General features: G+C 36.7%; 1 protein-coding gene across 3 annotated transcripts in view; it reads left to right on the forward strand.

Moving 5' to 3' along the window:
• TOPBP1 (topoisomerase (DNA) II binding protein 1) overlaps positions 1 to 14,086 on the forward strand; it is a 52,849-nt gene that overhangs the window by 9,242 nt on the left and 29,521 nt on the right. Inside the window, exons 2-10 of one of the 3 annotated variants that reach the window (XM_014537518.1) lie at positions 421 to 511; positions 2,440 to 2,574; positions 4,226 to 4,369; positions 6,058 to 6,239; positions 8,101 to 8,297; positions 9,858 to 10,037; positions 10,745 to 10,914; positions 11,424 to 11,587; positions 11,736 to 11,983. In XM_014537518.1, the coding sequence (XP_014393004.1) occupies positions 428 to 511; positions 2,440 to 2,574; positions 4,226 to 4,369; positions 6,058 to 6,239; positions 8,101 to 8,297; positions 9,858 to 10,037; positions 10,745 to 10,914; positions 11,424 to 11,587; positions 11,736 to 11,983 (1,504 nt within the window). In that variant the 5' untranslated portion in view covers positions 421 to 427. Of the gene's footprint in view, positions 1 to 420; positions 512 to 2,439; positions 2,575 to 3,254; positions 3,420 to 4,225; positions 4,370 to 6,057; positions 6,240 to 8,100; positions 8,298 to 9,857; positions 10,038 to 10,744; positions 10,915 to 11,423; positions 11,588 to 11,735; positions 11,984 to 14,086 lie in introns of those variants that run through there. The other 2 variants (XM_014537519.1, XM_005863566.2) reach the window with 2 other exon arrangements.

Here is a 14,086-nt window from a genome sequence, read left to right on the forward strand (position 1 = left end):
GGGCCGGGGAGGCAGGGCCCTGCTCCCCGGCTGCACGTTTACATTAAAGCCCAGGTGCGGGTGGGCGAACAGACCGCGAGGGCCGAGGGTTACCTGCCGGGACGGATTCGTCCTGAATGCAATGGATCGATCGCTCATTGGTTTAGGCCCTAAACTTTAGGGGACTTAGAGCCCCGATAGTGAAGGCCCTTAACGTATTCAGCTCCGGGACCTTGAGTTGGTCCTCTGACTTGCAGGTTATCTTTCTCTTTGCCCACCTTCCTGCGTTTCTTACAAACAAAGTGGATGAATTCACGGGCGAGGAGGCCAAAATGCCTATCCTTAGGCATTCTTGTCTGCGCAGAAAAAAATAGGTCCCTTATGCAGATAGTGATGCATAATGTGGTTTTGTTCTTGTTAATGGTTCCCTTATTTTGACAGTTCAAAAATGTCCAAAAATGACAAAGAACCGTTTTTTGTGAAGTTTTTAAAGTCTCCAGACAATTCCGAATGCTTTCTTAAAGCTCTTGAGGTAAGAACAGTTGAAAACATCTTGTTTGATGCTTTATTTTCTTGGTTTTAGAGTTTTTGATTTATTGGACTTTTATATCTCATAGTTATCTTATTTTCATAAATACATAGTTTTTACTGTAGTCTCCATTAACATAGATATCTCATTGCTAGATATTTTTAATTCATGTGAGTATATCATTATATTTGTTGGGGGGCTTTAAATCTGAGATTTCTGTTAAAAGTGACAGACCTGCTGTTCTTGGAAATTAAGTTGCTTTCTTTTGTCTACTAATCAGAATAGACCTTTGTGTGTTGAAAAATTTTGAGTCAGCCCTGTACTGGTTACAGTTCATTATTTGGTTGGTAGGTCGTTAAAAGTGTTTCATTCTGTACAGCATGATATGGGAGGACCTGGGGCAGGGTGGAGCCTTGCTGCTCTCAGACCCCAGCAGCAGCAGCATAGCTTGAGAGTTTGTTATAAAAGCAGAACTTGGGCCCCAACTCGGAATTACCAGTTAGAATCTACCTTTTAACAAGATCCTCAGTGTGATTTCTGTGTACATTAAAGTTTAAGAAGCTCTGTTGTAGCAGGGTTTTCCTTAAAGTTCACTCCTTCAGCAAATAAATATTGTGTGCCCGATCCACACTGCTCTAGCACATGGGATACATCTGTGATCAGAGCAGAAGATTCCTCCTTTCTTAGAGTTTACATTCTATTCTAGCAGGAGGAAGTAGACATTAATCAGACATAATAAATGACTAAACTATATAGTATGTTACAGTGTGCTAAGTGTTAAGGGAAGAGAAAAGAGCAAGACGGGTTACGGGGTCTGGAAGGTTGTAATTTTAAATAGTGTGATTGGGGTATCCTTTATGGAAAAGATGATATTTGAATTTGCTTGAAGGAGGTGAGATAGTTAGCCCCGTGGCTATCTGGTGAAGAAGGTTTTGGGCAGAGGGAAAACAGACAGGCCTCTGGGAAAGTGCGTGAAGTGTCTATCCAACATTAGTGTGGCTGTAGTATGATGAGCAAGAGATGGAGGGAAGAATATTAAGGGATGCTTCAGAGAGGAGGATTAAGAGGACATGTAGGGCCTTGTGGGCCATTGTAAGGACTTTGGCTTTTTCTTTCAGTGACATGGAAAGCCGTTGGAAGGTTTTAATCAGAACAGTGGCATGATCTGACTTACTCATCTGAAAGGATCATTTTAAGTATTTATTTAACATGAGGACTTCAAATTTTGTTCAGAAAATATTTGAGTGCTTACCTAGGTGCCAGGATATGGTGGCAAACAGGATCGTGAAACTTTGTTTTAAGGGAGAGAGACAACTATATATGTCTACATAATATCAGTGTTATGTCTTCATAACATAGACTGGAGGGAAAGGGTATTTTAGAAATCGTGATCAGGAAAGGCATCTCAGAGGAGGTGACATTTGAAGTGAGGCATCAAGTCTGGTGAAAACCTGGGAGAATATTCCAGGCAGTGAGAGCAAGAGCAAAGCCTCTAAATGAGGTCATGCTTAACTTGTTCCAGTGGTAGCAAGAAAGCTGGAGTGGCTAGAGAAAAAGTAAGGCCGGCGAGAGGTGGAAGGTAAGGGCAGGGAGACAGGCAAGGGCTGGACGCCTTGGTCTTGTAGGCCATCCTAAGAAGTGTGGATTTTATTCTGGGTGTGCTTGGAAGACATTGAAGTTTTTGAGCAGAGAGTAACATAATGTGATTTATATTGTTTAAAAGATTCCATGCTGTTGTATTGAGAAGAGATTTAGGGCAAGGAAGGGAGAAGAAAACACTTTAGAGACTTCTGCAGAGGTCTAGGTGAGAGGTGATGGAAGAGTCCAACAGGGAAAAGGCTAGACTTGAGATGGATTTTGAATATAGAGTTCGTAGGACTTCAATAAGAAGGGACAATTTCAGTTGCAATCTTATTTCATTTTTCTTTCAGTCAATAAAAGAGTTCCAGTCCGAAGAATATCTTCAGATCATTACAGAAGAAGAGGCATTGAAGATAAAGGAGAATGATAGATCGCTTTATATCTGTGACCCTTTTAGTGGCGTTGTCTTCGATCACCTCAAAAAGGTTTGCTGACTTATAATGTGTTCCTGCAGTAGTGTGTTTTTTGGTTTGTTTTTGCTTCAGTGGACAAATTATTTATTGATCATGAAGTATTATGCAAATTATGAATACAAAGAAATTTTTTGGTTTGGGGAGTCTGGAATATTTTTAAAGGCTAATTATGTTATAATAAGCTTTTGTTAATATGTAATTTTTTATAGTATTTCAGGGGCTTTTTTTCACTTAGTTTAAGGGAACCCTATAGTAATGAAGCATTTTATTTTTTAAATTAACCCCCCTTTTAAAAAATAGTTTATTGATTTTTAGTGGGAGAGGGAGAGAGAGAAACATGGATGTGAGAGAGAGTAACATCGATTGGCTGCCTCCTCCACACCCCCTGCTCGGGCATGTGCCCTGTCTGGGAATTGAACCAGCAACCTTTCATTGCACGCCCAACCAACTGAGGCACACCAGCCAGGGCGATAATGAAGCATTTTAGTGATTGAGTTCTACTGTCCTTAAACTCCAGGGAGAAATAAAGAGTAGGAAAAGACCTCAGCGTAATGCTTGGTTATTGTCTCTCAGACTACTTGCTCTTACAGGTAGAATTTTAATACCTGTACTTTATGTCAAAGGAAGCATTTTGGTGATGAGTATTGCTAATATACCAGTGAGCCATCTTCATTTCTTTCTGTTGATTCTAGAGTCTACTGACTCATTACTTTTTTGGTGTCTGGACAAGAGAGAAGCATTGAAATAAAAGTAAACAGGCTGTAATTCCATCCAGATTACAAAGAAGTGATTCTTGTATGAAGGAGAAGAAAACATAGAAGAGTAGGCAAATGCAGTATCTGTACAATTTATGGAAGGTCTGTGCCCACTTTTGCCAGAAGCATTGTTGGTCTTACCCTCCTTTTGGAATAACACTGCTTGTCAGATAGAATCAGTAGCATCAAAAACTCAATTTTCTTCTGATCAAGAAGATAATAATTTACTCTGTAGATATTTCAGTCATGTTATGGTGACTTTCACAACTGTAGGCTTTTTTAGCCTGGCTTGAATGTGCTAGTGTCAATTATCAATGAAATCGAAAGGTCATTTTTGTTTTTAGTAACCTGCAGTATCTTAAGAGAAGTGTTTGTGGGTTTGCCTTGGGAAGACTTTGAGTTGCAGACAGAGTATTTAAAACAAATGTAGAAACTGCCCAGAACTATATGGTTTTGTGTTGTTTTTTGGTGATATAAGAGGTATTTTAGATGAGGTTTATGTAGGCTTAGTATTTTTAAACTGCTTCATTGACTGGGTGCTTCATTTAAAAAACATGTCAGGATAATTCCTAATTATAGCATAAGACTGTTAGTCATACACCCTTCCCGTTGTTAAGATTGTGTTTGTTCCCGAGATTAAAATTTCAGTGGTAATTTTGAGTGAGTGTGGCTCTTGGAGCTTATTTCTTTTGATAGCCTGCATTGTTTGATTTGCTTTCATGTGTGTGTAGTTAATGAGTACTGTATCTGAGAAATTATATAATGGCTTCTATGTTTTTCTTAAAACAGTTTGGTGAAATTTTTGTGGTCGTCATCAACTTTTATAAAGAATTGGTAAATAATATAAAATGTAATTTTATAAGACTGAAGTTCTTTCCCTACTTACTGAACTTTTCCTTTTTTTATAGCTTGGCTGCAGAATTGTTGGTCCTCAAGTAGTCATATTTTGTATGCAACACCAGCGATGTGTCCCAAGAGCTGAGCATCCAGTTTATAATATGGTTATGTGTGATGTAACTATATCTTGTACAAGCCTGGAAAAAGACAAAAGGGTAGGTGTTGAGGAATATGTCTGTATTTCCATACCTAATTTTTCATTGTGTAGAATATACTTGAAAGACTTTACACTGGGTGTTTATATTTTCATTTTTATTATTATTTTTAGAGAGAGGGGGAGAGAGAAAACTATAGGTATCAATCGGTCGCCTCCCATATGCACCCTGACCAGGGACCGAACCCAAAACGTGGGCATGTGCCTTGACCGGGAATTAAACCTGCAACTCTTCAGTGCACAGGACAATGCTAAACCTACTGAGCCACACTGACCAGGACTATTTTTTTATTTTTTTATGAGTTTAATATAGTGGGATCTGTTTTATTTATTTTTAAGAAGATACATTTTATTTATTTATTTTTTTAAATCTATTTTTATTGATTTCAGAGAAGGAAGAGGAGGGAGAGAAAGATAGAAACATCAGTGATGAGAGAGAATCATTGATTGGCTGCCTCCTGCACGCTCCCCACGGGGGATTGAACCCACAACCTAGGCACGTGCCCTTGACTGGAATCGAACCCAGGACCCTCAGTCCACAGGCCGATGCTCTATCCACTAAGCCAAACCAGCTACGGCGAGAAGATACATTTTAAATACATTTTTATTTATTACAGAGAGGAAGGGAAGAGAGATAGAGAAACATCAGTGATGAGAGAGAATCATCAACTGGCTGCCTCCTGCACGCCCTCCACTGGGAATCGAGCCTACAACCTGGGCATATGCCCTTGACTGGAATTGAACCTGTGACCTTTCAGTCCGTAGGCCCATGCTCTATCCACTGGACAAAACTGGCCAGGGCTAAGCAAAAAAAAATTTTAAAGGAAACTCACTTTTTCCCCTATATAGTCAATGAGTTTGCTTTTGAATTACATTTTTCCACTGTAGATGGGAAATCCTAAAAAAGAGGGGGATTCTGAGAGAGGTATGTAATAGATATGTTATATATGTATTTACACATTTTAAAATATGTATGGTAAATTAAAATATATTGTTTTTTATAGAAGCAATATAGTGCCTTAGCCAGTGTGGCTCAGTTGGTTAAGCGTCATCCCATGCACCAGAAAGGTAACCAGTAGGATTCCCAGTTAGGGCACGTGTCCAGGTTGTGGGTTCCGTCCACAGTCGAGGTGTGTTCGGGAGGCAACTGACCAATGTTTCTCACATCGAGGTTTTTCTTTCTCTATCCCTCTCCCTTTCTCTCTCTAAAAATCAATAAAAACATATTTAAAAAACCCCAACAACATAGTTTAATAACTTCATGGAGTTCAAAGAGATAAACAGGAAAATAATGTATAAAGGTAATTATTTTAAAATCTATGCCCTGGCCTGGGAGCTCACTTGGTTGGAGTGTCATCGCAATACACCAAGGTTGTGGGTTTGATATCCAGTCGACACACACGAGAAGCAACCAATGAATGCATAAATAAGTGGAATGACAATGATGTTTCTCGCTCTTACTTTCTTTTTCCCTTCCTACCTCTTTATCTAAAATCAATAAATAGAAATTTAAAAAATTTTATTTATAATTTATATTTACCTTCCAAATATATTAATTAAATGGTTAATTATTTAATTTTATATTGGTGAGAAACACTTGTGCATTCAAGCTAACAATATATATATATGGGATATTGTATAAAAAATAAGTTTGCTTTAGTATTAATATATTTTCTCTTGGGACTACAGGAAGAAGTTCATAAATATGTACAAATGATGGGTGGACGTGTATACAGAGACCTTAATGTATCAGTAACTCACCTTATTGCCGGAGAAGTTGGTAGCAAAAAATACTTAGTTGCTGCAAATCTAAAGAAACCAATTTTGCTTCCTTCTTGGGTTAACACACTTTGGGAGAAATCACAAGAGAAGTAAGAAAGACATTTTGATATTTTCTAGATTTGAAAATGATACATTCAGTCATTCTAGCTTGTGAGTTTTCATAGGGGAGGTTTTATTGTATCTTTGGATTTATCATTCAGTGACAAAAATTGGGTCATTATTCTTTTCTCCAATGAAAACAAAAGAGCAGATTCTAAAAACTGTTACCTGGTTAGAGGTCGATAGGTAGAATGGGCTATGGCAGTGATGGCGAACCTTTTGAGCTCGGCGTGTCAGCATTTTGAAAAACCCTAACTTAACTCTGGTGCCGTGTCACATATAGAAAATTTTTGATATTTGCAACCATAGTAAAACAAAGATTTATATTTTTGATATTTATTTTATATATTTAAATGCCATTTAACAAAGAAAAATCAACCAAAAAAATGAGTTCGCGTGTCACCTCTGACACGCGTGTCATAGGTTCGCTATCACTGGGCTGTGGAGTTAGAACTAGCTACAAGGTAGGAAATGCTTTGATAATAAAATTGTTTTGAGCAGTACCTGTAAAATAGTTGGGAAAATCAGTATGGCAGCTGCAACTTTTATATTGCTTTCTTCAATACTGTGCCCATATGTTAATATGGAGAGCAAATTAGTCATTTGGGCAGTTGTATTCCCTCCCAAAGTGGGTATGTGTAAGGTTGAAAATAAAATGTAAGTCATTAACTGGGATGTGATCATTCAGTAAATATTAATTGAGCCCATTTTATGTATCTGCCCTGAGCTAGGCTTTAGGCATATGTAGTGAGCAAAACAGGATAGCATCTCTGCCTTCATGGCACTTAGAGCTTATTTCAAGGGACAGAATTGAGTTTCCTTTAAAATTAGAGTAACTCTAAGTCCAGGTTCCACTGTTTGAATTAAATAGGAGTTTTCCCAGTCTTTCACACCATCCCGCACATCCTAATCATGTCTCCACGTTGGCACCCTCATTCCCAGCCTGTTTCATCAACACATCTGCCTAGCATGGCAACAGAAGACAATGATATTTTTGTTGGTTTCTGCCCCAAATCATTGCTTATTATTTGTATAAGAAAAGGGTACAGATTCTGTTTTTCTAGTAGGCAACTGAAGTAGAGATTCAGACTTAAAATTTTGGAAAGTAACCACCATTTTAACCAACACGGACTTACAGAGTTAATGAAAAGTTTTCCCTTAAAACAATTTTGAGAGACTGACTGAAACATTACTTTTTATTAGAGATATGGTGCCAAGCTTAGATTAGCAATTAGTATAATTCTGAGTGCCTGTGAGTTCCCCTTAAGATTTATTTTTTTCTTCTTCTTTTAATATATTTTATTGATTTTTTACAGAGAGGAAGGGAGAGGGATAGAGAGCTAGAAACATCAATGAGAGAGAAACATCGATCAGCTGCCTCCTGCACACCCCCTACTGGGGATGTGCCCACAACCAAGGTACATGCCCTTGACCGGAATCGAACCTGGAACCTTTCAGTCCGCAGGTCAAGGCTCTATCCCAGCCGTGGGCAAACTACGGCCCGCGAGCCGGATCCGGCCCATTTGAAATGAATAAAACTAAAAAAAAAAAAAGACCGAACCCTTTTATGAAATGATGTTACATTAGTTCACACAAACACTCCATCCATGCTTTTGTTCTGGCCCTCCAGTCCAGTTTAAGAACACATTGTGGCCCTCGAGTCAAAAAGTTTGCCCACCCCTGCTCTATCCACTGAGCCAAACCGGTTAGGGCTCCCCTTAAGATTTAATAAAAATCTTTAAAAATGAGGAAAGCATTAGTGATATTGTTCTTTCTTTTCTGGTAAAATTTAAACTATCGAGTATATTTAATATGTTCATTTTTCCCCGTTTTATCATTTGTTTTCCCCAGTACAATAACTAGATATACTGATATAAACATGGAAGACTTCAAGTGTCCTATTTTTCTTGGTTGCATAATCTGTGTGACTGGCTTGTGTGGCTTAGAAAGGAAGTCAGTTCAGCAACTCACAGTTAAGCATGGAGGCCAATACATGGGACAATTGAAAATGAATGAATGTACACACCTCATTGTGCAAGAACCAAAAGGTAAAACTATTTCCTGAATAGACAAATGCAAGATTTTCTCTGCTTTTTAACAATTTAAGATTTTCTTTACAGAATAGCTTTTGCTTCTGACATATCATAAATGTAGTATGGTATTTTTTCTCCTAAAAATCTTACAAAAATAGTTTGGGTCACAATTTGTAGAAAAATTACATGACTGTCCTAGTGTTTATTCAGGTCATTCAATAAATATAAAATAAAAACTTTCAGTGGTGCTTTATCTAAATTTATCCAATTTTTATTTTTTATTTTTTTTAAGTCTCCTGTACAATTACCAAATACTTAGAAAAGAGACAAGAAATTTGGATGGATAACAGGAGAGCTAATAGATGTAGTTAAATTACATATCTTTCTCATCTCATATCTATAGTGTTTTATTCAGACCTAGATAGGAAATAAAATTAGAAAAATATTGGTAAAATTGGTAATTGTAATTAAGTCAGAATTTTGTGTATGCCCAATTATATTATGATTATAAGTAAAATTGGTAACTGCTATTGCTGTTTTCTGATTCTGAGGATAGTTCATTTCCTGGCTCTCAAGAATGTAAAAAAACGGCTTTCATGTTATTTTTATTACATGTTGACCTCAATTTCCCTATGATACTGTTTCAGAATGCATGGTGTTAAAATACTTTTAAGGCAGTAAAAGGTTTTATGGTATATATATATATTTATTTACTTATTTATTTTATAAGACTTTTTTATAGAGAGAGAAAGGGAGAGGGAGAGAGAGAAACATCCATGTGAGAGCAAAACACCAATCGGTTACCTCCTGCATATGCTTTGACCGGGAATTGAATCAGCAGCCTTTCAATGCATGGGACAAGGCCCAACCAACTGAGCCACATCGGCCAGGGGTATATGCTCTTTTTAATGTAATTTATTTATCTGCATATCTCTCCTGGACTTCAAGTAGAATCTGATGACATAAGAGTAGTCTACTCAGAGCTGGTATTTGGCAATTTTCACAGTTGTTTTATGTACTCTTATTAAAATGGTGTAATTCTGAGAGTTATCCCTCTGTTATAGACAAAGAAACTGGTTTAAAGAAATTAAGTGATGGAGGGTATACTCAAACCAAGTCTAATATTATTTCAGTTACCCCACAGTTGCCTCTGACTCTATATAAGTTTGTAAGAGATGTAACTCCTCACATAGCATCTGTCTTTATTTAAAAGTAAGAGTAATTACTAGTGACTTTAACTTTGTGTCAGGTGGATTTTTTAATAACCTATCATAAATTTGAATATTTTTTTAAAAATATATTTTATTGATTTTTTACAGAGAGGAAGGGAGAGAGACAGAGAGTCAGAAACATCGATGAGAGAGAAACATCGATCAGCCGCCTCCCGCACATCTCCTACTGGGGATGTGCCCGCAACCCAGGTACATGCCCTTGACCGGAATCGAACCTGGGACCTTTCAGTCCGCAGGCCGACGCTCTATCCACTGAGCCAAACCGGTTTCGGCAAATTTGAATATTTCTGCCAAGACAGAGTTTAATGATTTGCATTGCTCTCTTTCCTAATGAACATAATAGGTCAAAAATATGAATGTGCCAAGCGATGGAATGTACACTGTGTGACCACACAGTGGTTTTTTGATAGTGTTGAGAAAGGTTTTTGTCAGGATGAATCCATGTACAAGACAGAGCCTAGACCAGAAACAAACACTATGCCTGATACTTCAACTCCTGCTGGCCAGATCAACACAATTAATAGTAAGTCTCATTGGGATTAAAGTAAACTCTCAGTTTTCTGTGTAAGAATTGATAATAGGATCAGTGAGAGATAGTAGGGAATTCCATTTTTTCTTGCTCTGCCTCTAGGCATAATTGTATTAGAACCAAATTGAATGAAAAATTAGTTAAGAACTTCTGATATTTTTTTTGTAATGAATGCATACTTTCTTTCATACCCTGATGTAATGAAGAAGATGCTTAAAGAAATTAAGAATACTAACAGATAGACTTAAAATTTTAATTTTTAAGAACTTGACTGGTGTGCAAATATTATTAGTACATTTCCTTTTTTTATTAGTTTGTTGCTGTTATAGATCATCTATATTCGTATAAAATTTAAGACCGTTTCTAGTTTGTAGGTTACATGTTGGGCAATTGAGCAGATGTTTATAAACTATTTTTTTAATATTAGCTTCCTGGGCCTTAAGGCCAGCAACTTTAGATTTTTATTAAAAGTTAGTCACTGTTAAGTAAACATATTAAATATATTTTCATTTCAATAAAATATGAGCCTTAGTTTTATTTTTCCTTTTCGTATTTTGCCACCAAGATTTCAGTAAAAACACTTGAATCTTAACTTTGGAAGCTGTTCATAGCTCTGTGTGTATCAGAAAACTTAATCTATAGGAAAACATGTAATCAGTTATTTTATCTTCATAAATATTACATCTTTGTTTAATATGTAGGTCGTACTCTTTCAGATGTCAGCAATATTTCCAACATCAATGCAAGTTGCATAAATGAATCGATATATAATTCCATTCTTAATAGCAAAGTGGAGCCTATACTTGAAAATCTAGAAAATCTGGATGTCAGTGCATTTCAAGCACCTGAAGATTTATTAGATGGTTGTCGGGTATGTCTTTATTATGTAATAATTGCAGTAAGTGACAGTGTACATCAGTACTTCCTAGTCTGACTTTAAAGACCCTTCAGAGTTGGGCTTCCTCCTTTTCTGCATAAACCCTCCACACTAGCTAAGCAGGTGCACTTATTAGGCCATGTCCATCCTTTATCTGTCAGGGTCCCTCTGCCTGGGATGTACCTTCATCTGTCATCCTTCAAAGTCTATTCAGAAGATAATTTTATTCTGGCTTTTATTTAAAGCACCAAAGTAATTATCAAATATCTACTGTGACGTACAAGAATGCTATGGGATTATGAAGAAGTGATAAAAATCAAAGTTTCAGAATACACTCTTCATTATATCTTTTTTTTCTCTTTTTTTCTATCAATATATCTTAAAACACACGAGTTGTCTTATTTACATACAGTAGATTTTGATACATATTTGTAATGTGTTACTTGTGAGAGAAATAGTGTCTTACATGCATTAATCAAAGTAAATTCTTTCTTTCTTTGCAGATATATCTTTGCGGTTTTAGTGGCAGAAAACTAGATAAACTGAGAAGGCTTATTAACAGTGGAGGTGGAGTTCGTTTTAACCAGCTCAATGAAGATGTAACTCATGTTATTGTGGGAGATTATGATGATGAATTGAAGCAGTTTTGGGATAAATCAGCCCACAGGTTTTGTCATTTTTTTATTCACAGCAATTTCTATTCTGTAATAATGCTTCCTAAAATTGCATGTTCATGTAATTTTGGAAATTGCATGGCAGGTGGGATTATGGTCTTTATAGTTTAAACTAACATATAATTCTGCATTATTTTTTAGGCCTCATGTAGTGGGAGCAAAATGGTTGCTACAGTGTTTTAGTAAAGGTTATATGCTTCCTGAAGAGCCATATATCCATGCTAATTACAAACCAGTGGAAATTCCAGTTTCAGATCAACCTGAAAGTAAAACAGCCCTTTTAAAAAAGAACAACAGCTTCTCCAAGAAAAACTTCGCTTCTGCTGAAAAGCATGAGCAAGCTGATGAAGATCTGCTCTCTCAATATGTAAATAATAACGCAACAGTAGGTAAGAAATAATTGATTAGTGTTTATAGTTATTAGGAACTATTTTAGTAGTAGCGTAAAAAATATTTTTATTTTGAAAGTACATTTATTAAAGCTGGGGACAGTGAAACAAGGAAGGGCTTAGAATAGAAGCAGCAGCCTGGCCAGTATGGCTCAGTTGGTTGAGTATTGACCCATAAACCAGGAGGTCACGGTTAGATTCCTGATCAGGGCACATGCCCAGGTTGTGGGCTTGATCTCCAGTAGGGAGCATGCAGAAGGCAGCTGATCAATGATTTTTCTCATTATTAATGTTTATCTCTTTCCCTCTCCCTTCCTCTCTGGAATCAATAGAAATATATTTAAAAAATAATAAAATGAATACACTTTTTAAAAAAAAGGAAGAAGAAACTCCAAATAGATCAGAAATTCTAATGTGGACCAAAAAAAAAAAAAAAAAAGGCAGCAGGAGAGAGCCTAGGCAGGGCTGTTTTTGGCTGACTGGAAAGTCAGAGAAAAGGGGCCTTGGAGACGGGGTCAGGGGGTTAGCCTGGGACAAGCTGCTGCTGCCCATTGCTCCCCTGGTTGCAAATCTTCTGAGGACCCTGAGAGTTTAGGAGATGCTTGCCTGAGAGGGAGAGAGCCTGTTAGTTACCTTTTCTAAGCAGGCAAAGCTAAGAACCCTCAGACCCTCTTTCTCTCTTCTACTCAAGGGCTCCACTTTCATCTGTTTTGTATTTGGCATCACTTGGTTTGAGTTTATAACATGAAGTTTTTGTTTTTTAATTATAGTTTACATTCAATATTTTGTATTAGTTTCAGGTGTACAGCATAGTGTTTAGACAATCATACTTTACATAATGATACCCCCAATCTTTTTTTTTTTTTTAATTGATTTCAGAGAGGGAGAGAGAAAGAGAAACATCAGTGATGAGAGAGAATCATTGATCGGCTGCCTCCTGCAGGCCCCACACTGGGGATTGAGCCAACAACCCGGGGATGTGCCCTGACTGGGAATTGAACCGTGAACTCCAGGTTCATAGGTTGACGTTCAACCACTGAGCCACGCCAGCCGGGCACCCCCAATCTTTCACTACCATCTGCACCATCGCTATTTTGATATTATTGTCTATATTCCCTATGTGGTACTTTACATCCCTGTGACTATTTTATAACAACCTTGTAACAAATATCTCTTACTGGATTATTGTGGTTTTTAGTGCATACAGTGCTATACTGTGGACTACTGCTACCTCAGGTATTCTCAGTGTGGTAGGGAAATTGCCACTGAAGAGTAGTAAGCATCATATGTCCTTTAAAAAAAATGAAAGATTTAATACATCCAAAAAGATATAAAGAATAATATAATTAATAACTGTATACTATCTAGCTTTAAAAAAAGAAAGAATATTCTATACCTGTCAATTCCTCCTTATCTTTTTATAGTTTACAATCTGTGTAAACAACATATATACACTGTTCATTTTGTGTATATTAACTTAAATGATAGATGGTATGTCCTCTCTTTCTACCTTCCTTCTCTAAATGTGAGAGATATTCATCTGATCCAACTAACTAAGAAAAGACCACAATGCTATATGAGCATATTATATATAATGTATCCATTTTCCCACTTATGGACATTTTTATTATCTTTTCTTTGCCAATACAAACAATACTACTGAGATTGTTCTTATGCATGTTTCTGCACATGAGCAAGAATTTTTCTAGGATGGGCGTGGTTGATTCATGGGATACGTATTTATATAATGCAAATTGCTTCGTCTTTGTTTACCACTTTACACTAGAATGATAGTAAGGGTTTCGGTTGCACATACTTTCAACATTTAGTATTTCTTGTAAGTTTGACATTTCTGCCAGTTTGATGGATGTAAAGAAAGATCTCATAGTCATTTTGAGTGCTATTTGGCCATAATATCTTTATTTTTATTTTTTTGGCCATAATATTTTAAGGTAGTTGAATTTTTCAATCTATTCTTTTGTGCTTGTGCTTTTCTATGTAAGTTTTCCTACCTTGAGTCATAAAGTTACTCCTTTTTTACATTGCTTTTATTTCTATTATCATTTAATCACATTATAGTTTTCTTAAACGGAACACTAGGCT

Source organism: Myotis brandtii, unplaced genomic scaffold (genome assembly GCF_000412655.1).
Source record: "Myotis brandtii unplaced genomic scaffold, ASM41265v1 scaffold18, whole genome shotgun sequence".
Lineage (NCBI taxonomy): Eukaryota > Metazoa > Chordata > Mammalia > Chiroptera > Vespertilionidae > Myotis > Myotis brandtii.